Source organism: Ictalurus furcatus, chromosome 5 (genome assembly GCF_023375685.1).
Source record: "Ictalurus furcatus strain D&B chromosome 5, Billie_1.0, whole genome shotgun sequence".
NCBI lineage: Eukaryota > Metazoa > Chordata > Actinopteri > Siluriformes > Ictaluridae > Ictalurus > Ictalurus furcatus.
Window position 1 is genome coordinate 4,773,527 of NC_071259.1, and position 22,473 is coordinate 4,795,999.

The following is a 22,473-nucleotide window of genomic DNA, read 5'->3' on the forward strand; positions in this document are numbered from 1 at the left end:
TCCGACTCACTCTCTCTTCTTCTCCTCTCTCTCTCACTCCACTTCTTCCTCTTCCCTGCTCTCTTTGCACACTGTTACTTCTGCTAAAGGTGTCAGTGGCAGCTTTCAGAAGAACAGCTTACACTAATTAAAACTAGTTTCAAGGTGTCAGTTGTGCAGTCTCATAGATTCTATGTATTAGATATTATATGCATTACAGTGTGAATGTCATATATATATATATATATATATATATATATATATATATATATATATATATATATATATATATATATATATATCCTGATTTCTTCTGTTCTTGTGTACATCTCATACTAAATAGATTTAGATTGTCAAATGAAATACAACATAAAACAAAGGCAACCTGAGTAAACACACAATACTTTTTTTTTATTTGAGCAATCTGGTTGTGCCACCTTTAGCAGCAATAAGTACAACCAAACGCTTCCGATAACTGGAGATCAAGCTTTCACAGCACTGTGGTGAAATTTTGGCCCACTCAACATTGCTGAACTGCTTTAGTTCATCCACACTGGAGGTTTTTCGAGCCTGAACTGCCATATAAGGTCCTACACAGCATTCAATTGGTTCAAGTCAGGACTTTGACTAGGCCACTCCAAAACTTTAATTTCGGAGGTGGACTTACTCCTATGCTTTGGATCACTGTCTCGCTGCATAATCCAGTTGCGCTTGCAGTTTCAGCTTGCAGACTGAAGACCGGACATTCTCCTTTAGGATCTTCTAGTGGAGAGCAGAATTCTTGTTTCCCTCAAATATTGCTATTGCCCAGGCAATGAAGCAGCAAAGCTTCCCAACACCATCACACTTCCACCACCATGCTTGACCATAGGTATGATGTTCTTCTGTGGAATTCGGTGTTTGATTTACGCCAGATGTAATGGGACTCCTGTCTTCCAAACAGTTCCACTTTCGACTCATCAATCCACAGAACATTCTCCAAAAAGGTTTGAAGATCATCAAGGTGTGTTCTGGCAAAATTCAGATGATCCTTAATGTTCTTCTGGGTTAGCAGTGGTTTTCACCTCGTCACTCTTCCATGGATGCCGTTTTTGCCCAGTGTCTTTCTGATAGTGGAGTCATGAACAGTGGCCTTTTCTGATGCAAGAGAGGCCTGTAAGTCCTTTGATGGTGTCCATGACTCTTTTGTGACTTCCTGGATGTGTTATTGCTGTGCTCTTGGTGGAATTTTGGAAGGTCAGCCACTTCTGGGAAGGATTACAGGAGAAGGTTTACTGTGCTGAGTTTTTCCAATGGAGATAATGGCTCTCACTGTGGTTCTTTGGAGTCCCAGAGCCTTTGAAAAAGCTTTGTAACCCTTCCCAGACTGATGTATTTCAATCACCTTCTTCCTCATCATTTCTGGAATTTCTTTCAACTTTGGCATAGTGTGTTACTGAGTAAGACCTTTTAACCAACTTCATGCTGTTGAAAAAGTTCTATTTAAGTGATAATGTGATTGAACAGGGTTTGCAGTAATCAGGCCTGGTTGTGTCTAGTCCAGCTGAACCCCATTATGAATGCAGTTTCATAGATTTTGGGGAATTAGTAACTACGGGGGCAAATACATTTTCACACAGGCCCAGTTGGTATTTGATAACGTTTTTGCTTCTGTAAATAACGTTATCATTTAAAACCTGTATTTTGTGTTATTCAGGTGTCTTTGTTTGATTTTAGATTTTGTTTTAAATTTAGTGTGAGATATGCAAAAAACAAAATGAAATCAATTTTAGAAAATACTTTTCTCAGCACTATATATATATATATATATATATATATATATATATATATATAAATGTATACACACACACACTGTATATGCTCTTTCATACAAATGTCATCATCAGGAGAAATATTTAACAGACTTCCAGAGCAGACTCAAAGGCACCTTTTAAGACATGTTCAGTAGTAAGGGTGTCTAAGTTGTATTCAAATCTCAATCCAAGAGTCATGTTGTAATTTATATACTTCTGTGTGTGTGTGTGTGTGTGTGTGTGTGTGTCAGAGAAAGAAAGCGAGAGAGAGAGAGAGAGAGAGAGAGAGAGTCTCACATGGTACTGCACGCAGATAGAGATTTTCCCGTATGACTTGTTGAAGCTGACTGTCCATGCAACCAGGTGTGAAACATTTACTCAGATACAACCTCAGATCCTTACACAGTGTTGAGTCTGTAAAAGAGAGCGAGAGAGAGAGAGAGAGAGAGGATTACAAAATATGTTACATGTAACACCCCATCAGCTCCTGTCAGTCAGTTTGTAATTCCCTTGAAAAACGCTTGAATTAATTAAAAGATATCACAATATCTACGATATCTCAAAAAGGTGCACTGCGACACAATTGATCACAACATCGATCTTATATCATCATATCACCCAGTCCTAGTGGACACTACACAGCTTTCAAAATCTATGAATTGCTGTGCTGCTCATACTATACAACTTTTAACACTTGCGATATGCGGCGTGTGATCACAGACGAAGCTCACACTCTACGCAATCTTTCACCTGGAGAGAGGTCTAAACAGTCTCGTGAAAAATAAACACGAGAGGTGTCTATCATGTGACTTTAGTGGTTGTTTCTACACTGTTTTGTTGTTTTGGTTTTTTTTTAAATGGAAACAAGCAAAAAGTGAACGAAGATGTTGGAAGACTGAAAAACTAGTTGGCGTGAAACTTATTGTTATGTTATGGAAATGTAGTCACCAGGCGCTCCCGTGACCCTGTGTTGGATAAACGGTATGGAAATTGGATGAATGGACGGATGGATGGTGCACTAAGATGGGCTGCCATCCATCCAGGCTCTGGATCCATGGCAACCCTGATCAAGATAAAATGGTTACTGAAGATGAAGAAGTAATAGTATATGGGCTACAGATGGCAGATAGAGATTACTGCTTACTGAATAGAGAGAAACATATGACAGACATGTCAGAAATAATAATTACCTAGCCAGTGTGAGAACTAATATGTACAGGTGCATCTCAAAAAATTATAATATCGTGGAAAAGTTCATTTATATATTTCATATATTCTAGATTCATTACACAGATTGAAATATTTCAAGCCTTTTTTTCTTTTACTCTTGTTGATTTACAGCTCATGGAAATGAAAAATCCAGTATCTCAAAATATTAGAATAAAGAATTTATAATACAGAAATGTCGACCTGAGAAGAGCTCTAATCAGCTAATTAACTCAAAACACCTATAAAAGTTTCCTGAGCCTTTAATCTCTCAGTCTGGTTCAGTACACAACCACAATCACGGGGAAGATGAAAGTAAATGTTGCATTTCATTTAGAAATCAAGGTCCCAGAGTCTGGAGGAAGAGTGGAGAGGAGCAGAATCCAAGCTGCTTGAAGTCCAGTGTGAAGTTTCCACAGTCAGTGATGATTTGAGGAGCCATGTCATCTGCTGATGTTGGTCCACTGTGTTTTCTCAAGTCGAGAGTTGATGCAGCGCCTACCAGGAGATTTTAGAGCACTTCATGCGTCCATCTGCTGACGAGCTTTATGGAGAGGCTGATTTCCTTTTCCAGCAGGACTTGGCACCTGGCCACAGTGCCAAAACTACTAGTAACTGGTTTGCTGACCGTGGTATTACTGTGCTTGATTAGCCAGCCAGATCGCCTGACCAGAACCCCATAGAGAATCCATGAGAGACCCCAGACCCAACAATACAGACGAGTTGAAGGCCGCTATCAAAGCAACCTGGGCTTCCAGAACACCTCAGCAGTGCCACAGGCCACGCCACACTGATACAGTAATTCCTGCAAAAGGATTGGGAAACAATTTATGGTGCCATTTCTATAAATGGAATAAAGACGCAGTCTAGTCGGCCACTCTGCTCAGTTTCTCTGAACTACTCGTTTGCACTGCAGTGCTTTATGGGCTCTTGTGACAAGCCACTTGGTTGTTATCGATGACCTGCATTCCTCTCCCCTCTGTCAGAATGACAGACAGCACCCGGCATGAGACGACCCCGCCCCTCACTGAGATAGCATAAGCTCTGCTAATAAAACATATTTCAAAGCCATGAGAGAACATCAGTACTGACATCACTCAGACACAAACATCCCACATCCACACACGCAGAAATTCCTAAAATATGCTGTCTGTCCACCTTGTCCATACCGACAACATACATAAAGCGTTTTGATCAAACGTTACTGTGACTTAAAAAAAAAACAAAAAAAAAAAACAAGCCTGTTAGATACATTTCAGCAGAGACAATACATATTGATCCACACACAAAAATAGACAAACCAAATTTGGCATAAATAAATAAATAAATAAATAAATAAATAAATAAGTTCCCTCTAGCAGGTTAGGTTTAGATGATAACCTGATACAATGATAGCCTTGGACATAAAGACTATATACATACTATATCATTGCTTATTTGATTTAATTGATTTAATTGATTTCATTTAGCTTCCATATTTAACATTTTGCTGGCTCAGTATAAACATGTTGTCCATGTCTGCTTCCTGTCACCATATGGCTGAATCAAGTGGTCTTTTGCCACCATGTTTATTATTAGGGTTTTAAATCGTGCAGAGCATGTATGCACCGCATGTGCTTCAGCTGCTGAGATTACCTAAATATGAGTACAACTGAAAACTGAAATACTGAAAAACCCATGTTTTCATTCCAATAAGCACATTCTGGTCGCCTGGGAAATGTAAATGTTTCTGACAATATTGCTGAACTCTCTCTCTCTCTCTCTCTCTCTCTCTCGTTATAGAGGCTTGCTCCTCAGTCAGTTATTCATTTCCAAAATACTGTATGCACTGCCTGGAAGGTTCGATTATTAGTTATTGCCTTATAAGAAATACAACAGTTTGTGATACGTCTCAAGCTAACCGTAAACCCTGGACCAAGGGCTAGAGAGGTGAGAGATGGTGAGAGATTTATTCAGAGAGAGAAAGAGATAAAGAGGACCACTGAGGAAGAGCGGGTAATCAATCTAAGCTGAGAGGGCAGAGGGGAGTCACGGTCAGGTGTAAAATATTGCTCTGCGCAAACATAACCGTTGCAGCCGTGGCTACGAAAGGATGAACAGAAAGATGAATTGTGGTGTGAGATGAAGACATAATCCTGCTGATCATGGGCAGCTCACGCTCCCAGCTACACACAAAGATGGACTTCTAGTCAATCAAACAAAACCTTATACCAAAAAACATCATCAAATGCAACTGACGTGTGCTTCGCGAGTAAGCAATAACAGTCACGTTTGTATGTATTAATTACCACATAATAAGCATTTCAGGTTAGCCTGTGATAATTGTATTAATTGTTTAGAACATTTATGAAGTTCAACTGTGTTAAAGGTTATGCGTGAAAATTTGGCGTAAATTTGTGCATTACCTGGTGTAACAGTCTTGATGCGAATAGGATGAGGGCAGGAGTTGAGCACTCCACGTACGTCACCTAATGTCATCCCCAGTACAGGTGTCCCTCCGATCTCTAAAATGATTTCGCCAACTGTGATACCACCTCCCGGCGCAGCTGTGACAAACGGAAACTCGCCATAGTCTGCGCCGCCGCCGATGGCCACACCCAGTTCTCCTGAGCTGCCCAACAGAGGAACGAAGCTCTCCTGCACCTTGGAGCGCCAATGCAGCTTCTTCACAACCACCTTAGCCATGGCAATCGAACTGAGAGAAAAAAGGGAGAAAAAAAAGCGAGTTTGTGTTTATTATACTCTATATAATCAGCTAGTTTCACTCAATACATCATCCTGCGTTAGACCAGGAGCTATAAATAAGAGCCTGATATCATAAAGCCAAAAGCCAGGAGAGCTAAGCTTTATATAAAAAATACATAAACCATGGGGTCAATGTCAACCCTGACCAGCTCTCTCATTTGCATGCGTTTTGAGAGGCACGTTTGGGGCTTGGCAGACGACTCAGCAGATGTGCACGCTGCATGGGGTGGAATTAACACCGCCTGCACTGTATTCCTCATAAGCTGTGTAATTTAATATGTAAAAATTCTACTAAGAATACAAATACAGGTCACGTTTATATGATATTCTTTTCTTAGAGCTCTTGTCACAAAACCAAAATTTTGACCTTAATACTACATTAAGTAGCATGGCTTTGTCTTTTAGGGGATTAAAAAACATCACGTCATATTTTTATTTCGTGTGAGTGCAGTGCTAGTGAAAGAAAACTAAATGCTGTTAAATGAAAGCTTTGACGTGCAGCATCTGTACGGTTGGCGACTTAATTCCAAATGTTGTGTAAATATTTACACAGGGAAAGGTCCTCGTATTCAGACTCGGATTGCGCACGCACTTACGTTGATTTTCTGAGCATTAAAATTACCTGCGTGTATTTATGCTCTCTTCCCACTATTTTGCGTTATCCTCCCTCAAATGCATATGTGTGAGGGAAAGATGCACACTTCCATGGTGCTTACATTGCTTTAAAAGTCTCGTCCCAGTTTTGTACATAACATGCGAGATTTATCATGTCAAATGTGACCTAATTGCCCCTGAAAATGGGTGAAAATACCTATGTTCTGGCCCATGATATCACAACCTGCACATCCATTGTATTATGATCTATTATGTTTTTGTTTTTTTCTTTATCACACCATACTCATATAGCAAGTATATAATAGTAAATTATTCCCTTCCTAAATTCATAACCTAATAGCTCCATGTTACTGGATAAGTGAACCGTTGGAAAGAAAGCAAATGGGAGAGCTTGAGAGCTTGCTTGTTTATGCAAGAGAAGCCTGTGTCACGTCGTGAGATGTGCAGTGTTTGCAAAATACAACCATACACGGGCATGCATACAGGACGGTAGTGTAAAGGTAAGAGGCTTGTACTAATAGTATAAGCATAAACCTTATGTTATGCTATACTAAACAGTTTTGACCTGCAAGTATGGTAGGCTGTGAAATGTGTCTAGCCTCTTCATTCCCTGTAAAACAGGATGACATCTGGCTTATTCCGGCTTCTTAATTACACAGAAAATGCCACAAGTGACTCAGCGAGATCTATCAAACTCAGCAGAGCGTCCATTTCTATCGTGAGGCGCATCCTCAAACAGTGTGACACACTGCAGTGCTGAAGGACTTTAAGCTTTTGTGCGAGAGAAGGAAACACAGTGACAGTTGGCCACACCAGCATGAGGGGCTGGTACAGTTGCCATGAGACACTAGAGAAGTGACAGTATGAGAACAGTGCTGTCACTTCAAGCCCTCGCTGACCCAAACAGTATAAACAAGTGTGAGCGGTGGCCAATTTTAGTGTGATGAATAGAAAGGGGTGATAAAAAAAAAAGACGAAGACAAAACTAAACAGACAGGACGTAAAGAAGACAGGAGGCTGACAAAAATAAAAAAGAATAGTATCATCATGATTTTACCCATCTTTAACAAGGGTGCTAAAAATTCTGGAGCTGACTTTTGGTGATACTTTAGTGCTGAGCCAGGTAGCCCAGGTCAGTTCTTTTGTAATTGGATGGGTGGTTGGTTTGTTGCTAATCTTGTCCAGCTAAGCAGCTACCTGGCAAACATTTCCCAATATTAGCAAGAACACTGGTGGCACAGTGGTTATGGCCATTGGTTACAGGACAGAAGGCCAGGGGTTGAAGTTCCAGCCACACCCAGTTACCACAGTTTCGCCCTTGAGCATACCCCTTTACTCTATATGCTCTAGGGGCAACGAATCATATCTAACCACAACTTTCTAACTAAGCTAGGATATACAGTGCCCTCCACTAATATTGGCACCCTTGGTAAATATGAGCAAAGAAGGCTGTGAAATAAATTGTCTTTATTGTTTAACTTTTTAATCTTTTTTTTAATTTTTTTTTTAAAAATCACAAAAATACTCTGCTCTCATGGATATCAAACAATTGCAAACAAAACAGGTTTATCCAAAAAAGAATATTTGTTAAATCAGGGGTGTCCGATCTTATCCGGAAAGGGCCGGTGTGGGTGCAGGTTTTCATTGGACACCCCTGCGCTAAATATAGGTGTGCAACAATTATTGGCACTCTTTTAGTCAATACTGTGTGCTACCTCCCTTTGCCAAGATAACAGCTCTGAGTCTTCTCCTATAATGCCTGATGAGGTTGGAGAATATGCCAAGATAACAGCTCTGAGTCTTCTCCTATAATGCCTGATGAGGTTGGAGAATATGCCAAGATAACAGCTCTGAGTCTTCTCCTATAATGCCTGATGAGGTTGGAGAATACATGGCGAGGGATCTGAGACCGTTCCTCCATACAGAATCTCTCCAGATCCTTCACATTTTGAGGTCCATGCTGGTGAACTCTCCTCTTCAGTTCACCCCACAGGTTAACTATGGGTTTCAAGTCAGGGGACTGGGATGGCCATGGCAGGATCTTGATTTTGTGGTCAGTAAACCATTTTTGTGTTGATTTTGATGTATGTTTTGGATCACTGTCCTGCTGGAAGATCCAACAACGGCCCATTTTAAGTTTTCTGGCAGAGGCAGTCAGGTTTTCATTTAATATCTGTTGATATTGGCTTCCATGATGCCATGTATCCTAACAAAATGTCCAGGTCCTCTGGCAGAAAAATTGCCCCAAAACATTAAAGAGCCACCACCCTATTTAACCTAACCATATCCGATGTAGAACCCGATCCCATTTGAAGTTCCACTAGTGTCTGGCAAACTGAACACGCTTGGGTTTGTTTTTGAATGACAGTAGAGGCTTTTTTCTTGAAACCCTTCCAAACAACTTGTGGTGATGTAGGTGATCGCTGGTTCACCGGTTGTCCTTCCTTGGACCACTTTTGGTAGGTACAGTGAACCTGTACTCAAGATTAATATGAAATTTGTGATGTGACATTTTGACTATATTGACTCACCCCTGGCTTCATTATGTGTTTTTGGTGTTTCTCCCTAGCCCTACTTGAGACACTGAGCATTTTCACCTCCAAGTATTCTGTTTCAAAGGTCTGCAGGCATCTGCTGAAGGACGGTGACATTTTTAAAGCTACGAATATTGCATGACAACCACTGTATTTTGTTTTCCACACGACATAGCGCTGTTAGCTTGGCCTCCGGCGCAAACTGAACCTTCCCTTCTGATTGTCACTTATCACGATCTAATGTGTTCTACGCAGAGATCAATGCATCCGCTCAAACCACAAATAACGACATGCAGAACGGACAATCGGTCGACCTGACGGAGAGACCGAGGAAGAAATGATAGAAATGGATGCGTGTGCACGCCCCCTCAGGCTGCCCTACCACCAGGCTTAACAAGGCTAATTACACAGCTTGAGGAGCAGCCAAGGAGACATGACTAATTGTATACACTTGAACGATTGTCCGATTGGTCATCTATCTGGCCCCGCCTCCTTTAGATGAGGCAGCTGATAGGAGGAGAGTGTGTTTTTTTTCTAGTGACTACAGAGACAGAGATAGATGGAGCCAGGCACCATGCTGACTGCTGCTGGCACAGAGAGAGAAGCCCTGTGTATGACCTTGGACGCTCAGGTGTCCATAGCCTGAGAGGCAGGATAAAAGTACAAACGCACACACAGAAGATACGCATAAATGTGGCCCTGACAACGTTTCCACGATGCACGTGGCACTGCTGGAATTTTGCTTGATACAGTATTGAGCGAAGCACAGTCGATAGGTGGTCTGACTTGTTAATGGAGCATCACAGAACTAGTGATATATTTACATACTGAAAGGCACACACACACACACACACACACAAACACACACAATGCTGTTCCCATTTCTCATTTCTCCATGTCTCCGCCCCGCTTTTCACTGTTCTACTGTGAAGCCTTCTGTGTCTAGAATAACACCAATATTTACACACTCACACTTGTTGACACAGCAAGCCTTATTTTCATATCTGTTTTTTTCCTCTATGCGCACTTCAATCACACCACAGTCCTTCATGATTATTCTGATTTTCGACATTAGCATATTGTTCTTATTACCAACAATTAAATTGTAACTTATTACAATGTTACACCTTAGGATCTTACCTTCATTCCCACCCACTGACAATATTCAACGACTGATGTTTTCTTTTGCACATCAATCCAAACGATCGATAGATCGATAGACAGACAGATAATTTTATTTGTCCTCAAAGAGGAAATTTGTTTCGACCGTGGGTGCGTAGAAAACCATAAACACAACAGCACCATATATATTAACCATCAAAAACAATCACAGACATAGAGGTGAGAAGGGGACAAAAAGAAAACATCAGGATCATACAACAAATACCAGAGCATAAGAAGGCATCAGAATGGCTGATGACCTATGTGTTTAACGCTCGTATAGCCATAGGAACAAAGCTCCTACCATAGCTGGCCTTTCTGCACATGGGTAGTCTATACCTGCGGCCAGAAGGAAGGGAGTTGAAATATTGATAAAGTGGGCGGTCTGGATCATTTAAAATTTGATGTGCCTTCCGGAGCGTATCTGAAATAACGCAGTCCGATAAATTAGGGCTGGGAATACCAATAATTTTTCTCGCTAAATTAGTTATCTTCAAGAGTTTGTTCTTATTTGTAACTGTTAGCATATGGAAAAAACAAACGGAACCATACATAAGAACCGGGTCAATAATACTTTGATACAGAAGAAGAAGCAGATGAAACGATGAATTGCCTTTATCGGCCGATAATCGGTTTGCAACATCCAATGATCATATCATCGACATATCATATCATTTGATTATATCCTGTCAATCAAAAGAGGGCGGGGAAATAGAGGGTCTATTTTGTTTGTGGTGAGTGAATGTGAGACTAACAGGAAATTTTTTAGAATTCAGTCAATTAATTCTATTAATGAATTATTACCCTAACCCTAAGTTCAGAAATCTTACTTTAATCTTCAAAATTTAGGTCATGTCTTAATGTTAATTAGAGTAATATGTTTTCTGTTTATGAGACCAGTTTACTGTGGAACAACTTATTGAAATGGAGAGAATAAAGTTTTTATTTGCATTTCCTTCAGAATTGTGGAATTAATTATTATTCATTTAAAAGAAGGCATAAAAGGCAGAACTATCGGTTATCGGTATCGGCCGATATCACTCTGAATAATCGGTTATCGGTATCAGCCGAGAAATTTAGTATCGGTGCATCTCTAATCCAAACTCTTCTTATCCATATCACTTTAATATTAAGAGGGCGAAATGTGTTATTTGTGTTCATTTTTGTTAGTTAGGAAGAGTCCGTTATTAGAGAAGCCAGATGTTTGTAGGTGTTTGATGACGATGTGTTTTATTGGCTTGTTGCTGAAGACGCACATGATAAATCAGGCCATACTGAACTTAAATTTATGCCCAACTGACATTTATACGCAGATTATTTATCAGATAAAGTTACATTTGAAAATATTTTGTCGATATTTGTAAAATATTACAGAAAAGTGCTGTGTCTATTGCGTACCTCAGCAGGCATTTTTTAAAGAGCTAAACCCTTCTTTTTTTTCATTTCAAATCTCGAGAGCAAGATTTTTAGGTTGAATTGTGAGAAAACTCCTTACTCATGACGTGTATTGAAGGTGCTAATAATTTCTAAACCAGCTAACATAACTGTGTGTGAGTTTAGGTTTTTATCACTAACTGGTCCTCCGAATAATGCAGAAAGAAGTATAAATATAAAGTATAAAGTATCCAGGTATAAATCCAAGTAACTAAAGGATTGTGTCCTTTGTAGCAGGATTATGTTACGTTCATAGCGTTGACAGCCAATTCCATCTCTCCTTCTCAATAACCTTGAGTCACTTTTTGGGGTTGTTCTTAGAAAAACAGTGAAAAACAACACCTTTTCATTCAATCACATTTTCATTTTCACCACAGCAGGATACACTGCACTCTGCAGTCAAAATTAATTGTTTATTTTTTTTTTTTACTCCATTTTTGCCCAATTTGGTCATTTGCCAATTTCCACCCACAAGCCAGCTCTCTGCTATCACACAGTTACCAACCAGGGAGGGTGAAGGCTAGCAAGTAACATGTACAGCCCCAGCATCTTTTCCGACTTCTGCTTTTCGACCAGCTGAACACTTGAAGAAAATCACTATCTGCCCTCTTCTGCATACACGAGCTCACAGACGTCCACGATTGGTTATTGTCGCTCTGATTGACCTAATAAGTCCAATTTTGCTATATTGGACTCCCAAGAGATGGCTGTGCTGTCGTCGGGATCACCAAAGTGGCGATCTCTAAAACGATAGGGCAAACGCTGTTCTGCTGCGCCACTTGAAAACCACAACTTAATTATCACTGATAAAGAAAGAAGTTACCTTCTTTGGTGACTAGCTCGGCCAAGGTAAGGCAAGCCTAATGAAAGTAACTAATGCTAGCTAGTGATCTGGATTGGCTGTTCGCAGTGAGGATTTATGAGATTCGCATGACATATACAAAATCTAGACTTTTGGCAAAATGTGGATTCTATGAGATCTACAATATGGTTCCAGCAAACTCTACAGAATATATTTACAGCATTTGGAAAATGCCCTTATCCAGGGCGAGCTACATTTATCTCATTTATACAGCTGAGCAGTTGAGGGCCTTGCTCAAGGGCCAAGAGGCTTGGTGGTGCTCTGGGATTTGAGCTCACAACCTTCTGATCAGAAATCCAATGTCTTAACCACTGAGCTGCTACCACCACCATATAACTGCATCAATTAAAATCTAGTTCTATCTCCTTAATCCGGCATGTGACTATTTACATCTGTTTCATCATGGGGGTACAGTGGCTCTGGTTCCTCCCCCAGTCCAAAGAAATGCGCTATAGGCTGATTGGAATTTCCAAATTGTCCGTAATGGGTGTGTGAATGAGTGTGTCCCCCGCCTTGTGCCCCGAGTTCCCTAGGATAGGCTCCAGGCTCCTCCGTGACCCAGTGTAGGATAAGTGGTACGGAAAATAGATGGATGGTTCATCGTGGTACATTTGAATGTCAAGATGTGTCCATTAGCATTATTCCACCAGACAGTGCACCACGGCAACCTATCTGTGATCCCGCATCAATCGTGAGTCATGTCTAAAGCTTAATATGGTTACCCTTCTTGCAAATGTACCTTATGAGCCAAGACAGGACATATGAGTCGACCTAAAATTATTGATTGATCAGACACAGTCATCACAGAATTATTCATGTCTCTGACTCTCTGGAATTGCGAACCAGCAGTCTTCAGTTTATTTGTCTTCTTCTGGTGGACATTTAACATTTGTCATACTATTTAATGTTTCATGTTCTATTTTATTTGCTTATAGTAATATTGCGGCCGACATCCATCCATCCATCCATTCATTTTCCATACCACTTATACTACACAGGGTCACAGGGGAGCCTATCCCAGGGAACTTGGGGCACAAGACGGGGGACATCCTGGACAGGGTGCCAGCCCATCGCAGGGCACAATTGTGCACACATTCACACACCCACTCACTATGGACAATCTGGAAATGCCAATCAGCCTACAGTCTTTGGACTGGAGGAGGAACCCGGAGTACCTGAAGCACGGGGAGAGCACGCAAGCTTTGCACACACATGGTGAAGACGGAATTCTAACCCCCAACCCGAGAGGGGGAAGACACTCTACAGTACCATGAACATTTGACAATAAATAAAAAACCTTTTACAAATAAAATGTATTATTTTAATACTTCACAGCGTCCAAAGAACGCGTGTGACTTTCACAGGTAGTGTAATGTGACGCGAATCCTACTGTTCTGTGGAAAAGTTCTATATGTATGGGATAACCTCTGGTTTGACATGGCTCTTTCTTTAAAACACACACACATACTGAAAAAAAATCCAGGTCATACTGTATGCAGTGAAAATATTTGGTGTTAGTTATATCTATAGCAAAAGTCAACTATTCACTTGGTTATATCATACATCTGTTTCTGTCTATCCTGGAAAAGTCGACTGTAAACATTTGAAATACGCTCGAACTAAAAGTCGTTGAAGGTCATGGCGACGTTATGTGACTTGTGCAGCATTATTGAAACAGCATCTTCCATCAGTCTCACACGAGACATATCAAGAAACTGCAGCTAGTGTAAAGATGTTACAAAGGGTATTGAAAATGTCAACGCTTAAGGTCAGAAAAGAGCTGAGCGCTACATATCCGTTTACGCATCCTTCCCCGTGGCTCTGTGATCCATTTTCCAGTCTGCTCAGCTGTGTCTTCAGTGTAATTTCATACTAACACACAGACAAATATGCCATGGATCCCACCATAGTTGTTTTTCTGTACTAGTATATCAGTAATATCGAGCTTAACTACCAGTAAGAGCTATTTTTAAGTGTAGCATTTATTCCTATATCCCCTTTTATTTGTACGGCAACAAATAACCACTTCGTAGCATGTACTGACATGTGAGAGGGAACGAGTAAATGTCATCGTGTTTTGCCGCAATAGTTGAATTTGCTCTGTGAATTAAAAACTGCCAGCATTTCAAGTACCCCCTAAAGTCAGTCGTTGATTAGGTCCACTTTCTACATAAGTCTGACTCAAGCCAATTACTTTTCATTCTTGCTTGGTAATTAAGCTTTCCAGCATTTATTAGCGTTTTGAGCAGAGCAATTAAACGACGAAAGATAAAGAGATGCCCCTGCCACTTGAATATAATTAGAACTAAATGAAGAAATTAAAAGATAAATGCAGCATCGCTGATTTAAAAAAAAAAAAAAACTAATGTGAAAGTCGAATTGCGCTGATATCATTTCATTTGGGGAGAAAACTGTCTTTTGATTTACGAATTTCACACTAGAGTACTCTGCGAATAGCTTTTAAGCTCCAGGGGAGGGGAGTTAATGTCCTTAATTCCTTTAACAGTAGCATGTAAATAAATGAGGCTCTTTCACAGCAGTCAAGAGTTTAGTTATATTGGTTAGAAAGGACAGGGCTTTTACAGCAGACTAAAGGGCTCGTTATACGTCATCAGACCTGCTTCTGGGCAATATGACGATACAATATTACTATTATGATCAATTATAGCACGATACACTTCACTGAGTATCACAACATTTCTTTACAATATTGTACATTGTCCTCCTTTTCAGTGTTAAATTATTTTTCTATAGTAATGGCTAGTAATGTCTTAATCGGGGTCGCAATGTATCTGGAGTAGATCCAGGGAAGAGCGAACACACACACACATTTGTAAGCAACAAACACATTTGTAATTCAATATAGCCAATCCTAGCATGTTTTTAGAAGGTACTAGGAAACCGGAGAACCTGTAAACTCATGTGGATATGGGAGAACATGTGAAACTGCACACAGGCAGTAATGATACCTGCTACCAGACCATCCTAATTTAGTTTTCTAGACATTAAATAAAAGTATCAGAATTTTAAAACAGAAACACTACAGTTTTACTGGCACTTTGTTAGAAAACCTATGTATCCTGATGCGTATCATGTATCGTAGAAATGTCCCAGAAAGCCCTGAACTCTCGTATTCTTTCCAAGACAGTAAGAGGACCTTAGCTGTCAATCAAACAAGGAGGGCTGGGTAGTAAACATCAAGCAGTGATATATAAAACAGCCCATTTAAAAAAATACTAATAATAAGATAATGGTGATTCAACTGAGATGTAAATGTTGAGAAAGATTATACAGCATCACATCATCTACTGAGTCTACTGAGACACATCTGAAAGCATGATTTGAGGCTTTTGAATGCATTTGATCCATCACTTAAAAAATATTCACGCGTCTCTACTGACCAATCACAGTGGGAATGGGAGGGCAGGTCAGATGCTTCGGGTTCAGAGAGAGACTTCGTCAAGGTGCTGCACTCCACCCCGTCCAAAATGCCTTTCTGACGCTCCGAAGGTGTCTAAAGGTGTTAATATGGTTCAAGAAAAACTAGCTGGATTAAAAGCATTGTTCATTATGTAACACATGATTAAGCTGACTTGTTATTATTTTGATCAACTCTGCCTAACCTGGCCCACGGTATCACTTAAGAAACGTGTTCTCCTCTCCTTCTTTCCCTCATTAGAGGATATTTTCATAACTATTGCTCTGCCAGTTTTAGTAATAGACTGCTTGTCCCATTCATTTTGTTAAGCATCAGCTGACAGACTCGATTGCTGTCTCAGAGTATAAGCTTTAGCTTCACACATCAGTTGTCTCATACATGCTGCCTCATGCTCTCCATCACATCAGATACATGAGCCTAATCACATTCGGGCTTCACAAACACAAGGTATGAGATTGGGTCAAATTTTACATGTCTGCATAAGCAAAATATCAAATGAGACGGTTCATGTCTGCAGGGAGTAAAATACCTTATCAACAGTGCACCATCTCACACTGTGCATGGCTCCTGTTTCTATGTCAATATCACAACCAGCCCTGTGCCAATAAATGAATCGAAAAAAAGTAATTACAGAACCCGAGGAGGCAAGACAATATCCAAATTCAGGAATGGAGTTTCCTAGTTCAGGAACTTGAAATGTTAACTTCTTGGCCATTTGTAGTAGAAATCACACACAAATGGCGCCTCAGAAATCTTTACATTTTTCAAACATCTTTAATGTAATTTATGTGATCTCATCAAAATTCCTTGCCTTTGTCAATGAACATATCTTCGAAGATTATGCAATATATAGACTTTTTCTGAGCACTTAGCTGGGGTCAGTAAAAAATGAGCTACGTCCACCAATGTGACTTAGCATCATTGAACTGGGATTAAAAGGATCGTTATTAGAATCCTGGTTGCCGTGACGACCAGATATCAAGCGATACATATCCACAGAAAGCAGAGGAACTTTAGTCTGCAGACTGTCTGGTGCAGATGTGGACATAGACCCCTCTGCAGAAGTGTCAATGCAAATTACTTCTTCATCTCCATCCCAATGAATTGCTGAAGGGCTTCTAAATGATGCACTGAAGTATGTTATGTTGCTTCACTAAGATCTAACAGTACAGAGGTTCCTGAGGTGATGAGACTAAAAAGTTGCCAGAGAGACGAACAAGTCCACTTTGGCTTTCATGGACAACTGTGCTAGCTAAAAGAAAAGCAGTTTTCACACTTTCTATAATGCATCATGACAATAAAGTGGAGGGTAGGCAGAACAAGCCTGAAATTATCCAGCGTTAGAATGCCACCAAGAGTGCTGTTGACAACCCGGTACAATCTCAAATCCCAACTCTGCATGCCTCCATTTCAGCAGCAGTTCTGAGCATGGGAGTGAAGCTGACTGCTGCTGTTGCAGTACCACCGTATACAACAAATCCAACCACAACAAAAAGGTGTCATCTGCGTCACTGCAATTTACACAGAAAGCGAACAGTGTGCTGTATGCTCAACTTGGCCCAAGTTGCTTGCATTGACTGCCTTTGGGCAGGAATGTGGATCTCCATTCTAATTCAGGATACTGAATGTTTTCTGTTGTTAAACCTTTTTTGAAGTTGCTTTTTTTTTACTTTGCACAGGGTTTAAAATTGTAGAAATTTAGCCACTTTCTCATTGTTGCTGCGACTTTTATTAATGCTTTGCGACAAGGAGCTATTTTGGCTATATTTAAATAAAATTAGCGATTTTTGGGGGAGCAATTAAACAATCGCACTGGTTGGCCACACACTGTGGTGATCTTACGTTCGTGCCATGAGTCATGCCATGAGCCAGCGCAGTGCTATGACTCCCTCAAAACCTTCAAGTGTCGAGTTGGCCAAAGCATTCGTGACCTCTCCAGAAGAAATCGGGAAAACTGAGAGACGATGGGAGAACCTTCCCTATGTACATTGGCAAGATGTGGACAATGCAGAGAAATTGTGGGCTGAAGTAAATTTGTACAGAGACGCAGTAGGTGAGAATTCCTTTGAAGACCTACGTAACCTAGCTGTGACAATGCTGACAAAAAAAAGACGTTCACTGAGTTGCATAAAGAGCTGAAAATGTCCTTGGAAAATAAACCTTTGCCAAGTGCACAGAGAAATCATTTGTAAAAAATCACCAGAACATGGAACTGGCACTCAATAAATTTCTAGATAATTATATAACTACCTAGTTTTAAACATCACGCGGCTCACGTCCACCATTTATCATCATCTATTGACCATCAGTAGCGTACCAAATATTCCTATTCATTAAAAGTACCAGCCCAATGATGAGGCTTTGTAAAATATAATACAGTAACATGAACTTCATGGAGGGTTCCACATACAGCCCGAAAATATCCATCCCTGACCATTTTATTCCTCTAAGCTTGTTTCTATAGGTTTTGTCCAGCATATTACAGCAAAAGTGTGTTTGTGTGTGCGATTCAAGTGTGTGTGCCACCCTTTTTTTATCTTCTTATTGCATGAGCGAGCTTCTGACAGATAATCAGTTATGAGAGAGCAAGAAAGAGTTAGAGAGAGAGAGAGATATTGAGGGAGAGAGAGAGAGAGAGGGGTGAGAGACAGAAAGAGAATGATTACTGCAGGATTTCTCCTGAGACATTGCCAGAGATGTTAATTTGACTTGCACTGTTGTGTCTTTGTTGTTGGTGTCTTTTTTCATCTTTGATAAGGCTTGAACTTTCTTTGTGGAATCTGTCTGGGGCTAACCTTTCTCTCTCTCTCGTTCTCTCTCTGTATATATATATATATATATATATATATATATATATATATATATATGGATATATATATATACACACACACAGTATATATATCTTGCTCTCACTGGTAAAAGACAGTTTTCAGAGACAGTATTACGTTTACTTCAGACCAAGCACAATTTTATCCACCTTGGATTTTAATAATCATTTTAAAGCATTAGCAAAAGCTCTGTGATAATGTCTAATAATAAAGATCGGTCACAACTGACAGTTTTATGAAGAAAGTATTAAGCATTTCACTGCCTAATATTGTAAATTTAGGGTACATGAATTAAAGCACATTGGATTTCATTTATAAAGCTGGATGCAAATCAATTTATTCGTAAAAAATTGTTTGCAACAGCATTTCCATGTGCCATTTAAATGTGGTGTTTATGAAAGCCTAGTTAGTTCTGGCTAAAAAAATCTAACGTAAACTAATGTGAACCTAAACCTAATGTGAGCCTTGACTGATCTTGACTTGACTGGCTTCCAGTCATATAACTGTAATGTAATTTGACACAAAGATTGCTATGTCGAGTTTAAATTGCTTATTGATTTCAATTGATATGAATTTTATGAAAATGTCGCAAAATCTATTCATACATAACACGTCCATAGATAAAGACAAAACTATTCATTCCATTGAGACAAAATAAAAAGATGAGTACTGCAGTCTTGAAGGTGGATGGGAGTCCCGGGAAGATCAGGCAAAGAGATTCGGAGAAGCGGTCTACTATTACCTTAATGGCGATGTTATTCATGGGGAGACATGGGGTGGTCAGTGAAGAACTACATGTGACTATGGTAGCTGTGGCACGGCCATGGGGCGTAGCTTGCCCGCCGGCAGGGCTTAGAGTACTTTGTCTTGGGCACATGAAGAGCATGACGAGTTGAACTTATCTCAATCTCCCAATCAATGTCTCAGGTTGGGGGGCGGAGAGGGGGTCGTGGAATCCTCTACATCTACAAATATATTATTACTGTGCTTGTGTGTGGCACAGTAATGGTAAGCATGGATAACTAGAAATAATTAGAAAAAAGACAAACAGGTTGATTGTTCACTGTCTCGCTGTTTCATGACATTTTTATTGAGCTGCGCTGTAACTACAGCTGGCCCAACTTTAGCTGTTCCGATCCCCCCATGGTTCATTGATATGGTTGTACATTTAGGCACGTGTAATAACTTGTTTTTGTAAAGTTGATGTCTCTTCCTTGTTCTAACCTATATCTGATTGCTCTGACCCTGATCTTCCTCCACTGAAAGAGCTTGGAAGTCAGCCAACTCGTCTTCAGTTACCAACGACCTCCAATCTGCCGCAGCCGCCCAGGCCCATGTATGCTCCTCGGTGTTAGGCTGTGTTAGTGAATTGCTTCACTGTAGTGAAAGAATTCGTAGTGCACGCAGGGACAGTTCATTAGCTAGCCCACTGGGCATGCTCTGCTTGAACAGAAATGTAACTTAGTGGACTGCAGCGAATATGATGTAACTCCTTGTTAGCTAGTTAAGTGCGTTAAAACAGACGGACGTAGGAATCCTTAACCGAGATGTGAGTGAGTACTGAATCTCCTGTTGATAGATAGCTCTAGCTAGCTGTAGCACTTATCCTCTCTTGACAATGTAGCATGTCTTGTAGCATATCTTGTTTGAGCCCTCGTCAAAACAGCAGCAAGTCCTTGCTTAGCATTTTTCGCATATTTGCTGAGAAATATATGAACCAAAAGGGATCAGGGTTGGAAGACGTAAATGCTAGCGACCCCTATACTGATATTACTGTAGAATTTTGTGTCTGGTCATCCAGCAGCACTGCTGGTCATGAGGGTATTTTGGAACGTTTAGGACAGTGGAATGGGAAATTCATTACGGACAGATTTAAAACACACGATTGGATGGCGGCGGGGATGGAAAGCAAATAACGCCAATTAACTCAGGCTCACGTATGTACACTGGACTAAATACTGCTGAGAAAAGCACAGGTCACTTGCTGCTATGGGTAAATGAGTTTACGACACTGACAATCGACTTTCATCTCGTGAGACTTCACTGGGATGTCTCCTCTTCGTAGCCGGCTGTCGGACGAAAGCAGTCAAGTGATATGGTGCAATTAAAAGCTTGTATAACCTTTTAATTTATCAGGCTTTAACATGAGCGCTTGTTAAGCAGCACCAATTATGGGAGATACATACAGTATATCAGAGGAAACTGAGGCAGCCGTCAGTGATTAACAACTCCAGAGCAAGAGGATGACGGACAGATATTCTGAAAGATTGGCAGAATGGCAGACTCAAATGGTTTAATGGGGCTGAAGAAGGAAAAAGAAAAAGAAAGAGAATGTAAAATGATGTAAAACGATTGACAAAATGAAGACACAACAAAATTACAAGAGATAGTAAAACTATGTGTGGGGCCCTGGGTAAAACAATGAGCTATGGGTGGTAGGAGAGAGCAGGAAAAAACAGATAAAGGATGGTCAGAGATAGAGAGATGAAACTAGAGGAGGGAGGCTTGGCCTGTGAGCCCCCAGGATGCCGTGCTAGGTCACAGTGCAGTAACCCGAGTGGGAGGGAGAATGTGCTGAATCAGTCCCCATCACTGAAGGTGACCCTCTCAGCTTCCCTGCTTCTCTCCCCCTCTATCGTTTCTCCCTCCCACATTCTTCATCTTCAGTTTTATCAACCCTTTACTCCCTCGCGCCTGCCCTGAGTACGGCTTCATCACTTTTTTGTCTGATTCTTCATCCTTGCCATGGTCACTTTTTCTGCCCATCTCTCTTCCTCTCTCTCCATCACAGCCTTGCTCTTCTCCTGCTTGTCACCTGATATTGCTCCTCATCCCCCCTCCTTTCTTCTACACCATGCTAGCTTCCAGTTCAAGGCCACGTACAGGTCTATCTGCTTGTAACAATTTTATCAGGGTGCCGCTTTGCACTCGGCTATAAATATCCGCCCGGGGCTGTGCAATCTATCAGCGGTTTGATTTATAATTGGAGTTGGTCCATGCGAGTTGTCCCACCCGCAAGGCTCATTTAGATGGACTAATGAAGAAAGAGGGAATCGGCTCAGCCGGTTGCCTCGATAAAACCAGGTTTGAGCGATGCGGCGCATTGATCACCTTCATGCAGGAACATTTGTCAATGTTGGACTGTGCGGCAAGAGAATTCATAAATTCTTAAATAGCTGCTTCACATTTGGTTACATTTAGAGTGTGTAAATCTGGAGTGCAAGATTTTAAATCAAATTCTCCGTGAGACTCCATCAGAAATAAACACAGAATAACAATCGTGAATGAATTAATAATATGGTGTGGCAGGCTATGGGGTTTTCAATTCGTTTAGTGGTGCTATACTGGATATAATGTTTCCTATATCATTTTTATTATTTATAAATAATTATACGTGGATTATCAATTAGGCACACGGTGGCTTAGTGGTTAGCACGTTCGCCTCACACCTCCAGGATCGGGGGTTTGATTCCCGCTGTGGCCCTGTGTGTGCAGAGTTTGCATGTTCTCCCCATGCTGCGGGGGTTTCCAACGGGTACTCCGGTTTCCTCCCCCAGTCCAAAGACATGCATGGTAGGCTGATTGGCATGTCCACAGTGTCCGTAGTGTATGAATGGGTGTGTGAGTGTGTATGTGATTGTGCCCTGCGATGGACTGGCACCCTGTGTACCCCGTCTCGTGCCCGATGCTCCCTGGGATAGGCTCCAGGTTTCCCCGTGACCCTGAAAAGGATAAGCGGTATAGAAGATGGATGGATGGATTATCAATTATCACCAAAACTGGACCATTGAAGACTGGGAAAAGAACGGGTGAGGTTCCATGAATGGTCCTGTGCCAACTGTTGTCTCAGATTCCTGGTTCTTGGCTGACAGGAGTG

The 22,473-nt window shown here is 40.8% G+C and overlaps 1 protein-coding gene across 2 annotated transcripts in view; it reads right to left on the minus strand.

Annotated features, from left to right (window-relative positions):
* Window positions 1-22,473, minus strand: part of LOC128607465 (membrane-associated guanylate kinase, WW and PDZ domain-containing protein 1) — a 66,934-nt gene that overhangs the window by 40,592 nt on the left and 3,869 nt on the right. For both annotated transcript variants that reach the window (XM_053624336.1, XM_053624337.1), the window contains 2 exons: window positions 5,384-5,673; window positions 2,070-2,186 (listed from right to left, as the gene is read on the minus strand). In XM_053624336.1, the coding sequence (XP_053480311.1) occupies window positions 2,070-2,186; window positions 5,384-5,663 (397 nt within the window). In that variant the 5' untranslated portion in view covers window positions 5,664-5,673. The remainder of the gene's footprint in view (window positions 1-2,069; window positions 2,187-5,383; window positions 5,674-22,473) is intronic.